The sequence below is a fragment of the Hoplias malabaricus genome, chromosome Y, assembly GCF_029633855.1.
Source record: "Hoplias malabaricus isolate fHopMal1 chromosome Y, fHopMal1.hap1, whole genome shotgun sequence".
Taxonomy (NCBI): Eukaryota; Metazoa; Chordata; class Actinopteri; order Characiformes; family Erythrinidae; genus Hoplias; species Hoplias malabaricus.
Genome location: NC_089820.1, coordinates 6,381,390 through 6,393,603, shown reverse-complemented (window position 1 = coordinate 6,393,603; position 12,214 = coordinate 6,381,390). Strand labels below are relative to the sequence as shown.

Genomic DNA, 12,214 nt, shown 5'->3' with positions numbered 1-12,214 from the left:
GCAAGAAGTGATTTTATACACAGTGACACTCTAATAAAGCCTGTGGTTTGTGTTGTTTATGGTCACACAAAATCATTTCAACTGCTAAACAACGAGGAGCTAGTATCCAGTACCAAATGTTGTTCATGGGAGCGGCAATGCGAGAATTTGATTGAAAAACAGCAGCATAAAGAGTTTAAGATCCTAATTCTGCATTCAGGACGAGTCTGCAGGAAGATTCCTGTTCAGAAGCTTCTTGTTTGAATTTAGATGTTTCTTGTAGATGTCGTTTTAAACCTATCACCAGTGCACAGACACAGCCCCAACACAACTGTGTAAAACAATCACTTCTCACAATCGCATTCGCCAACCCACTTCTTCTGTTTGAACTGATGCTGATGCATCTACAGTTGTGGGGAAATGCAGTTTTCTCTGTTTGCTTACATTCAGAAGCTTCATTTAAGGTGGAAGGATGTGTTTGAGGGGAAACAAATGACTGTTGTTTGTACATGGCTGAAGTTTAAGTCGTCTGTAAGTTTTTATTCACTGTTTGAATTACCACAGAAACTCAACAGTAAACTCAAATTGTTTAGTTTTGTAGCACTTTCAGTAATGCAGTTAGCCACCCCCTGAGTTTGGAGACATTTTTAAGTCATCAGAAACAGCAATATCCTCATCTCAGTTTGTGCTTTTTAACATTTGGAGAGAGAGAGAGAGAGAGAGATAAAAGCAGATTTTTTATTTATTTATTTATTTATTTATTTATTTATTTGTTTGTTTGTTTATTTATTGCTCCTTTATAGACACTGGAGCTTCATAAGCACACTAGACTGGTTTCCAGCATGAAAACAAACTGGAGAGTTAGAAAATGGTGAGGACACATCTGAATTTTATAAAAAGTGTTTTTTGATTATAATTGTGAACATTGCCTTTAAAGGAAAATGTAAATTTTCCAGATCTGTCATATCTGCTGACAGATAACTCTGCTCACACTGTAATAAGAGAGACTGGGATACACATGGTCCCTTCCAGGAGAGCAAAGTCTGTTGTGCTGTTTAGGAACCATAGCTTCAGATGACTGAGGCATCTCCAGGTGATAGAGTCAGCATATAGAGAGCTGGACAATTTGGGAGCCCTGGGTTTCATCCAAAACCGGTGGCACTGGTGGTGGGGTCTGTGACGAGGGAGTGCTGGATGTAGCAGTGACCTCTGTAGCACATTGTGACACCTCTGTTCAGTATAGTGCAAGCAGACAATGGCACACTATCTGATGACAAAGTAGATGACTTCAAACTCTCCTGATGTAACAAGCTAAAAATATCTTATAGTAAAATACAACACAGAAGACTGAATTTTTGAATGTGTTCATCCACATGATGGAGTCTTCAAAAATGCAAATTTTCAGTGACCTTCAATGCAGTATGCATATTGACAAAAGGCCAAAATCCATAGAAAATGTTATGCCTTAAAAACACCCATGTACATGTGGATAAGATTTTTAATTCTACTATTTCTGTATTTATTATCAACATATTCCATTAAATCTACTGCAAAATATTTACCTACATTTGGCTCAAAAATAAAAACAACATTCTCTCTTTCCTCTGTTTTTTCTTTCTTTTCAACTCATACCTTTTGACATTATTTTGGTGTGATGAGGTTCAGTAGATATAAATCTTTTCTTTTCTCTGGATGAGGTCTTGCCCCTCTCTACGCTGCTTCCGTCAGAGCCTCTATGAGTAAACACTTTGCCTTTGGCGCCTTTTATATAATCTCAGTTTCCCCAGTTTTATTCTCTATAAAGTGCTGTCATGGCAAATGAGACCAGGCTCAAACTGAGACAGTTCATGCGAAAACAGCAAGCGTTGCTTGTCCCATCTCTGGATAGGGCTTTGCAATGAAATCTGAGACTGGATTCATAGTTAAGAGTTTAATTGAACAATGTTCATGCTCATGTGGCATCAGTGTATGATTATATGCTCTCCCCATGATCTTAAATTTAACACTCAATTTAGGATTTTGTCACAGTTCAGTAAATAATTTAAACTCTATAAATCATATTAGTGTAAGATTTCTCAAAATTTCTGCAAAGGGTAGACTGGATATTTCATGATTTGAAAAAAAAAAGAAAAAAGCTAGAGCAGTTCACAGTGGTGGTGAATGGAACCAGATGTCTAAACCATTTAAAAGCTCCCGCTTCGAGAGTTATTATATAAACTGGATATGAATGCACTGCCAAATGCCTGAGATATTGTTTAACAATAGTTTTGATACCACAGATAGAGATTCATAACATACAAGTTGTTAATACTGTGAGAGAACAAGAGTGAGAGGATAAAGTGTAATTTACATTTAGTGGGAAAGTGCCACATAAACATGAGGCAAAGACAAAGTCCCATATGAATGCCATATTGTTTCTGGGGGTTCTTCATTTGGTTCATATGTGGGGTAAAGTGGTATCTGGATTGTTAGTTTGTGAGAATGTAAGGTTTAGGTTTAAGTTTCTCTCCTAGAGATGAGAGGTCAGAAAAGCCCCTCACTCGTTCTCTCTTAGTCCCAAAGCATAAGATAATATAACAGAAGAATATCAGACAGAGGGAGAGAGAACCTCGGATTGGCAGACTCCCTCCAAGCTCCCTTAAGCTTGTTAAGATACTGTTCTTTTGTGTAATAAAAATGATTTAAACTTAAGAATGGTGTCGGCGTAGAGTCTTCTTCATCATCTTGTTCACAGCATTGCAGTTAAATGACAAGAGAAAGAGAGCGAGAGAGTTACTTTCAGAACCATGGACAGCACCATAACAAAGCAAGTAAAGCTGTAGTAACGCAGTATTATACAGATAGATAGGTCATCATTTCAATCTGACCTTCAGGAAAAAAGAATTGGGTGGAGCCACTGAAGGAACAGTATTTTCTCATCCCTCAGCATTCATGCATACTTGTGTTGTGTTGTGTGTGTGTGTGTGTGTTTCTGTGTGAATAGTAGAAACCACATTTTGAACACAATCCTTTTCCAAATAAGAGAATTTCTGTGTCCTCTCATTGTGATTTTGTCACATTATGAAAGGTAATGATAATTATGCAAAACGAGTAGAACCTGACATAAATTGTCATAGTCTACATGCATTAATCATTATAGTATATGATGCAATATTATATAAATATGATGTAAGGATGATTTACTACGCGCTAATCTGAGCGTTCAAAGGGTTAAACCCATTCGGTGTGTGTTTGTACTCTTCTGATGTGACCCCACGCTTTGTTTTGGTGCATTTCTGAGCGCCTTGCCCTATCAAAGCGAACAGAGCCACGCCCCCTACAAAGCCAACAAATCAGAAACGAGATGGGCGGGCTCGAGCTGCCTGCTGCTTTGAAGCGCGTGCGGGCGCGCGGGTCCTTCCACTGTCGGCGCGCGCGCGTCCATGGATTACACGTTCTCGGTGCAAGTGCAGCAGCAGCTCGTCCTTTACACCGCGCACGTGCAGCAGAGCTTCAGCCTGGAGCTACAGGTACGAGCGCGCGACGCGTGTTTGTGCATGTTTATTTGTTTTATTTGGGCTGAAAAAGGCTGCGTGAGGACGCGTCCCGCGCGCGTGTGTCCTCATCTGCATCCGCGCTGCTCGTGCACGTCGCGCGGCGCTCGTGCACGGCAGCATCCCTGCGCGCTTCTGGATATCGCGCGCAACTCCTGGGACACTCGTGCTCCTGTTGCACTCACGAAGAGTCTCCAGCTGGAGGGTGGATGGAATCAAAGAGGAGTTATTTGAGAAGCTCGCGCTCTCCTTGTGCACCTGTTGTCTAGTTGATTATTATTTGATGTTTATTTGCTTGTTTTCTGCAGTATCTGGTGAGCGCGTGCTCTGGTTTTAGGCGCGTGCGTCTCTTTTTAGACGCTTCTATGCACATGCCAAACGACCTGACAAGCGTCAAAACGTAGAGTGCAATGAGGGCAAGGTTGGGAAATGTATAAGGCATGGCAATAAGTACATGCACGAGCTTTTGGACACCTATATTTATAATGTGTGTGTGTATGTGTCACTGCAGCACTGAGAATGATCCACCACCCAAATCATACCTGCTCTGTGGTGGTCCTGTCAGGGTCCTGACCATTTGAAAGCATAGTAAAGTGGGGATAAAATATTCAGGTTGACAACAGCATGTAATTGTAGAACTACAAAGAGCTCCTGGTATGGTCAGTGGAGCTGATAACATGGACAGTAAGAGTACATACAAGTTTTTGTGATTGTTTAGTGTATAGATAGATACATAGATACACACCTCTGGGAAGGCTTTAAACTAGATGTTGGAATCTGAAAGCATTCAGCTACACTGTGAGAAAACTGTTACTATGGTGTTACCCTCAAGGGTGCATTTATGTACCTTTATTTAGGGAACATACTTACTATACGTACATAATTCTATTACTATTTTAAATTTGTGCTGACTTCATACACCCCACTTCATCTGAAGGACATTATCCTTTTATTTTACACAGTTCAATAATGAACGATTACAGATATTCACCTTTCCTTCTGGAAAAGAGAATGTAATGTACCTTTAGGGAACACAACTGGACTCTAAAACCACTGCTGTACCTTTAAAAGTACATTTACACTTTTGTCTGTATATTTAGTGACCAATAATGCACCTCTAATTTACATCTTTTTTTCTGAGAGTGTATAAGTACATCTTTGAGGTCAGGTATTGATGTTGCACGATTAATTATAATACTTCCAACCGAATTTGAAGGCAGTACAATGTCTGGACAGGGCAAATTACTGAGCACTTTTTGAGTTACCTGGTGTTTCCACATATCAGTGGCCTTTCTGCATCTTAGCCTGACACTCCTGTTTTCAGCTTAAAGTGTGTGCTTAAACACAGCCAACAAGACTTTCTTGAGTGAGGTTACCTGCAGAGTGAGTTGTAATTAGTGCTAGCACCACTGTCATCTGTTCTAAAATGGGCTCATTGGAGTTTCTGCCGTAACTGTCTGCACACATCCACATGCCCTTGCTCGCCTTTGAAGGTCTTAACATGTGTGCAGCAAAGACCAGAGTTTTCCGGTACTTAACCCAGGTCTTTTAACCTGGGTGGAAGTTAGGTAAGTTATGAATTTCTAATTGCAGGGCATCGTCTGTTGAGGGGCGTGTGACAGGGCATCGTCTAATGAGCTCATCCGCCATGCCTCACTTTCATCCACCACTTCTCAGGGCTTATTATCAGACATCAGAAATGAGGTTTTGTTAGTAGTCTTGTATACTTTGTCTTAGCTGAACCTGTGCTGCCTTTGAAGTTCCTCTTGCAGGTGTCGATGTGTGACTGGGATGCCTTGCAGACACCAGTAAAATGAGATAAGTGTCTTGTCCCAACTGCACATGAACTTTATTGGTTTCATGGTAAAAATTCCTGACAGTTACGGATACAGTTTTAAAGTTAATTACCATGGTTTAAAGACCTCACTTAAATTACAGCTTCAACACAAGTTGGAAACCATCCAAGCATGTGATGAGTGTTTGTTTTGTGTCAGGGGAAACATGGTGCACTGACAGAGACATGGTGCGGTGCCCAATCTCACCTCACTGTCACTCTCTAAGGACCCTTGAAACCAGGGGAGGTTAAATCAGGACAGGGATGTGAGATTTGGGTCTACACCACAGTGAGTGAAGACTGAAACATGAGCTTATGGGCTGACAGTTTTTGCCCTTGTAAACACGTGTGACTTAGAAATGTACTGGTTTAGTCATTTCTGTTCATTTTTAACGAAAAAACTCGCAACCCTTCCCACCGCAAATGGTGTAAAGCGCTTTATTCCATCTTAAATGGTGTTATAATTATATGTGACTACTTTTTCTCCTCGCCATAAATTGAGACTGTATTTCTGAGATCTTTCTACCTTAAATGGTGCTCGATAACATTCTGCAGTCAATTACATTAGGTTCCACCTTAAATTGTTCAAACCCATTATCCTTGTGTGTCGGGAGCTGTTTGAAATAAACATGCCTTAAAACAGATCTCAGTTTTTTCTTTGTAGCAAACATTTCCACAAAAACAATGAAATTGAGGTTCATACAGTTCTGATTAATGATTACCTGTTAAACAAATTTGAATAAAATGATTACGCTCTTAATCTCACATGAGTTTCACAGCTTCAAAGAATAACATGACTATGCAGATTTTATTGTTCATTTAGGTCTATTTTTGTTTAATCAAAAAAAAAAAAAGTCAAATTGTCCTATACTGGGAGTTTGGTTTTTATGGAGGCAATGTCCAAAGTCCTCACCAATTAGATTCATTCAGAACATAAACCCAAAAAAATCCTAAAACTGGTAAGTTACACTTCTTAATGACACCTACATAAGTTTGCTATGACAACTAACTTTACTTACACACTCTATGGTCTGGAAGGTATGAAGCTGGATTTGTCAAGGTTAGTGTCAGGTGGCTATTCATCCCAAATGAGCAACTCGAACATATTCTTGTTTTCCCTTCTTCTGTAAAGTTGCCATTTAAAGTTGCTGGATGCCTCTTCGCTGTAAGGACTCAGGGGAGTGAGTGGTTAATGAGTTTTCGTTCAAGAGCAATGATATCTTAAATAGAATATTACACAGAAGCTTGAACAAGTTACAATGATTTCAGAATCTTTACTATTAACTGTGTCTGACTAATTTCCTTAACACAGCTCCCATCCTTTTCAGAGGTTTATCCTCAGTTTCCCAAAGAAATCTGCAGCCATTCCTCCAAAGTCCAGTCTTAGAGGTGATTTATCCTTCTGTGTAGATCCATGTAAGCATCTCTGAGTTACAACACAAAGAAGCGAATCGTGAGTAAAGCGTAGCACGCAGAGGCTCGCAAGTGCTTTGACATGCACACCTCCAGAATCTCAATTACACGATGTGCAAACTAGCATGAAAACAATGTGCAGGAGTGAGAGGATCAATAGTCAGAACAGGTATAGTACAGTACGGCTGCAGGTGATTCTCAGAGACATGTGCATCTTCACAGAATGATAAACCAGCATCTAGAAGCTGGCCGCACTTTCTGCTTCCCATAAGCCCAACTAATTCCAAACACATTCAGTAAAGTTGAGGTCAGGGACCAGGGTCCTGTTGTTGTAGGCTCACCTCGGTTTACTGAGTGCATTTACATTCATGTAATAATCCGATAACTGCACCAAATCAGATCAGATTAATTGCACATGGGAAATTCAGAGTTTACAAGAAACATGTAAACATTGCTAAGCATATTTTCCTCCTGCTGTTGTTTGTAAACATGGACCCACTTTACCGGCAAACTCTGGATCTTTTTTCTTATGATTTCTATTATTATGCAGTGCTGCTCTACTCAGTACTTTCTCTGCACTGCTGCAGAGGAGACAAGCTTGTTTAAATGAATGTCTGTTGCTGGATACAGCGTGTGTGTCTCCCTTACAGACACTAGACCCGAGCTGCTGGAAGTGTCTTAGCTGTTAAGACTTGGGGGGAGTGAGTGGCTAATGAGTTTTCAGAACGAAGAGAGAACTTTAGAATGTGTCAGAGATCGCTCTGCACTTGGTTCAGTTACATAGGGTGTGTGTACACATGCACTGAGGATTCAGATCACTGAGCTAACATCCAGCTCTCTTTAATGGACTTTTAGATTTCATCTGAACTCAGAAATTGGAGAGTGCTGTTTACATAACAACTTGAATAAATGCAGAAATCGGAATTAGAATGGATTAATGTAATGTAAACACACTCACTGTCTGTCTGTGAGGATTTTGGTGTGTTCCTCTTGTGTCCACTTAGGTTTACTCTGGGTGATCGGCTTTCCAACCACAATACAAAAACACACGGATGGGTTGTGTGAAATTGCCCATACGTGCGTGAGTAAATGGGTGAGTGTGTGATGACTTGTGATGGACTGGTGTCTGTCAGGATTCTGTGTAGTCTCCAGACCCACCACATCCTTGAACATGATAATACAGTTACAGAAGATGAATGAATGAATGAATGAATGAATGAATGAATGTTTATATGCTAGGGTGAGTTTTGTTGTGACCTCAGGTCTTAGATGTTTGGTAGCTGTTCCATTTTCTTCAGAAATCTGTTCTAAATAAAATGAATAACTTGTATTTAATGGTGTATTTTCCTAAAAGTAGTCGGTGTACAGGTGGTGATATCCATTTTGATCTGATTGGACAGGGTTAGCTTTTGGCTTGTTATGGCTATTGTAGCTCAGTGTATATCACAGTGATATAAACTAAACTAGAGCAAAACATAAAACATGAAAACTGATTTATCATTAATGTAAACTTAATGCTTGCAGAGCATTTGGTTTAGATGCCTTGCTCAAGGTCATATCTAACCATGGAAGTTGGTGGAGAAGAAAGTATTGTTCCTTCAATTCCAGTGTACTCATTTTTCCTGCTGGAGATAGGGATTGATCCAGGGAGTTTTCAGGCCCAAGCCTGCATCTGTTACCTCTAGGCAACAGCTGCCTCCACCATAATGCTCATTATATAACACTGTAAAATAAAAAATAAAGGTGCTACAAATGGTTCTTTGGGTGATGTCATAGTAGAATCCCATTTGGATCCATAAAGAACCATTTCTGTAATATCATTTAAATTGGCAAAGAACCTTTACATAATGATGGCAAGTGAGGTTTTGTAAACCTTTAAAACATTCTTCACACTCACAAATCTTTAGCGTACAATGCTCTTTATGGAACCAAAAGTGGTTCTTCTATGTCACTGCTCAAGGAACCTTTTGTAGCACCTTTATATTTCAATGTGTGTTTCCTATTAACAGATAAAGAAAGTCATGGTACCTAAGGGTCCACTGACTTATAACCTATCCACACAGATCCAGATATTTTTATAAAGGAATATTTTGTCTGCATTTTGGCCTCCTGTCCACACAAAAATGGTGTTGAAAGTCATTGAAAACTGAGATTTTTGAAAATGCTCTCCAATGTAAGGGTTTTTGAAAATGCTGTTGTCAGTGTTCTCTTGTGGAAGAGAAAAACGGATCTTTTGTGAATGCCACAGCGTGCCTTTCTCTGGCTGTAAATCAAATAGTTCCTCATTCCCTATATAGTGAAGTACATAAGTCATAAAACTACAATATACATTTAGATATCACTAGTTTACTGATTTCCAAATATGAATAATTATGAATGTTATATCAGAAACATATAATGAACTATTAATATCTAGATTCAGTAATGTCATGTCTTGTGTATTATGCTACATAGGGAGTATGGAGTGATTTGGGATTTTCTTTATGCGTTTCTCTTATGCTTTGTGGTGTTTTGATGTCTCTCTTTAAGCGGTACTATGACCCCTACTGGACTGGCATGGCAATGCAACCATTTTTGTTTTCGTCTAGACGGGGATATTTTTAAAAAACGGAGGGAGGAAAACCTAAATATTAAAAAAAAATTAAATATTTTAAAATATTTTAAAAATGGATGGGAATTTAGCTATGCTATATTATAAATGTTATGTCAGTTATCTGACACAGTAAATGATAAATTATACCTGTAGTGTTCATAACATTATGAACCTGAATATACAGGCCTATGTCCATTGTTATGAAAGGCTTATTCGTCTTTTTATACACTGTCCTAACGTGTCCTGAAGTGTTACCAGCTTCAGACGGCGGTGGTTGTTCACGAGACAGTTTTGTAATAATAATTAATAATAAACAGAGCTAAGAGCTAGCAACAGAGAGAGAGGGAGAGAGAGAGAGAGAGAGAGAGAGAGAGAGAGAGAGAGAGAGAGAGAGAGAGAGAGAGAGAGATGCATTATTGATGCATTGTTGACACTGTTTTTCCCGCGCCGAGAGAGCGGCCAGCCTTTGATTTCCCTTTTAAGGCTGTTTAGGCGCTCGCTAGCTGCCTGTCCTCGGGCAAGCAAGGAATTTCGGGCGAATGCCAGATCCCTTCTCCTCATCCATTATGGAACGCTGTTCCTCTTTAAAGCATGGAGAAAACAAAACAGTTCTAAAGTCTGTTGGTTCTGTGTGAAGGGTAGTGAAATGAACATTTCTGAGCTTTTCAGATGAAGCTCTTTCTAATCTAGTGTGGTAGTTCCTAACTGGGGCCTTCTGTCTGACATACTTTGATGTTTTTTCTCTCCTAACAGTTAGAGGATTCTTTGGGCACCTCATGTCTTAGATCAGGATGGCATGACCCAGTTATGACACAATTCTCAGTGCATCTATAGCCCTTTCATGTTTTTAGTGAGGCATTCTGACTGATTAACTGAGAAATACAACATTCTGCCTGGACGATTGCTATTGTTAGTTCACACATTTGTGTTTCTTCTCTATAAATAAAGCACAAAAAGTGGCACAGTGGTGCAACAGGTAGCTCCAGGGTCCTATGGTTTGGGTTTGAGCCCTACTCTGGGTTACTGTCTGTGAGGAGTTTGGTGTGTTCTCCCCCAGTGATTCTGGGTGGGCTCTGGAGCCACTGCGACCCTGAACAGGATAAATGGTTACATACAGTGTATGAACGAGTAAATAAATATGTGGTATTTTTAACAATTAACTTCCATACATTTCAGCTCTAGCTTTAGAAAGGAAAGCCACAAGTGTAGAGGTCATACACAAACAAAATCTGCTCAGTTAGTAAAGCATTACTTTCCAGTGTCATGCAGGTAAACACAGATTGTATTCCACCTCTGATTGGTCAATGTTTCCAGAGATTGCATGTCTAAGTTCCTCAGAGTCAGAGGCATTTCTTCACTTATAAACCAAGGCTGCCCTGTTCTTGCAGGTTGGAGTTTCCATTTGCCAGCTGGTTCCTGCAAATTCAGGTTCCAAGATTTAGGAATTCCTCATAATCCAGGGGTGCTGTGGCAGGGGCATTTGATTTTCAAACTTTTAAAGCTCATCTGACCTGAGAATGCTAAGAATAGTAGTACTTTGCAGTCTGTCTGTGATATTACTGGATTAGCCTGTTAGCTTATTGGTGGTCTCATGAGATGGCTGTTAACCCTCTGGGATGTAAGGGAATTTTTGTATATTTGCATACACCTTAAACTGGATTTTAAATGCAATTGCGTATAACATGACCTCCGAGAACGAATCAAACCCCTCATACTCTGAAGCTCTGTAATTTCATCTATACTTTTCAAAACTGCTGCAGTTACTTTAGCAGCAGTCCATTTTTTTGCACACCATTTCACATTTCTCAGAGACTGATTAAATTAAAACGAGTGGTTTGTGATGTGATTGTTAAGTTAGTAATTTTCTGAGCACTCACTGGTCAGTTTAACACAAAATTTAGATGGACATTAATCCAATAATGACACATGGCAGATGAGGTCTATCTCCTTTATCTCAACCCATTTTATAGCCTCATAACTCAGGATGTGGGTCATTTATGATCTTATGATGAGACTGAATAGAAAACGCAGACTCTACTGATTCAGGAAAGGTTTAAACCATATTTCTGCTATGTGTTATTGCACAGATATTAATAAAAACATAAACATTGAATTTCACACATGGGCACATTTGCCAATTCCACTCAATGCTGTTTTCCTACTTAAGCAATATTTACAGTGTATAATTCCTTGGATATCTGTGCCAAAGATTATAATGACTTCTTATTTTTGTACAGTTCTGATAATAATCAAGTCCTTTCTGATCCTAAATGTCCCAAAAGCTGCCCCTGTACTGAACTTGGGACCCATTGAAGTCTTTGCTCCAGCATTCTTTTATTTTCTGCTTTCTTTTCCAATTTTATCTCCTTTTCCTGGACATTGAGCAGCTTTGTTCTCTCAGGACACTTGCACAGACTGGCTTGCACAGAAAGCTGGAGCTCACACGTCCAGTTTGCCGAGAGATTTAGTGAAGCTGAGCAATCGAGCAGACAGATGGGGATTTTGTTTGTTTACGCCAAGCTTAGTAATATGATAATTAAGAAGAAGTCATCAAAATCAGAGTCCAGTCAGAATAAACATTTTAACATGAGTTACAATGTCCAGTCTTTGGGGTTAGATTAGAAAAGCAGGACAAACACTGGACACTTTCATTGTTCCACTTAATTACCTTACACTTCCTCTCATTGGTCACTTTATAGATCCACTATAGATGTTTCCAGTTGCAGATTCTTGGCTTTCAGAAACAGAAAGAGCAAGAGCAGGCTTTATCACCAAGAGCAGGCTTTAGACTAGATTCAGTGTCTACTTTAACCCCCACAACCACCCCAGCCCTCAGGCAAACACATGGGTATCACATTTAAC

At 39.6% G+C, this 12,214-nt stretch overlaps 1 protein-coding gene across 1 annotated transcript in view; it reads left to right on the top strand.

Annotated features, from left to right (window-relative positions):
- The first annotated feature begins 3,374 nt into the window (after positions 1-3,374).
- The window catches only part of LOC136679576 (zinc finger matrin-type protein 4-like), a 144,311-nt gene continuing 135,471 nt past the window's right edge, over positions 3,375-12,214 (top strand). The window contains exon 1 of the mRNA XM_066658186.1: positions 3,375-3,488. Within this exon, the coding sequence (XP_066514283.1) occupies positions 3,402-3,488 (87 nt within the window). The 5' untranslated portion in view covers positions 3,375-3,401. The remainder of the gene's footprint in view (positions 3,489-12,214) is intronic.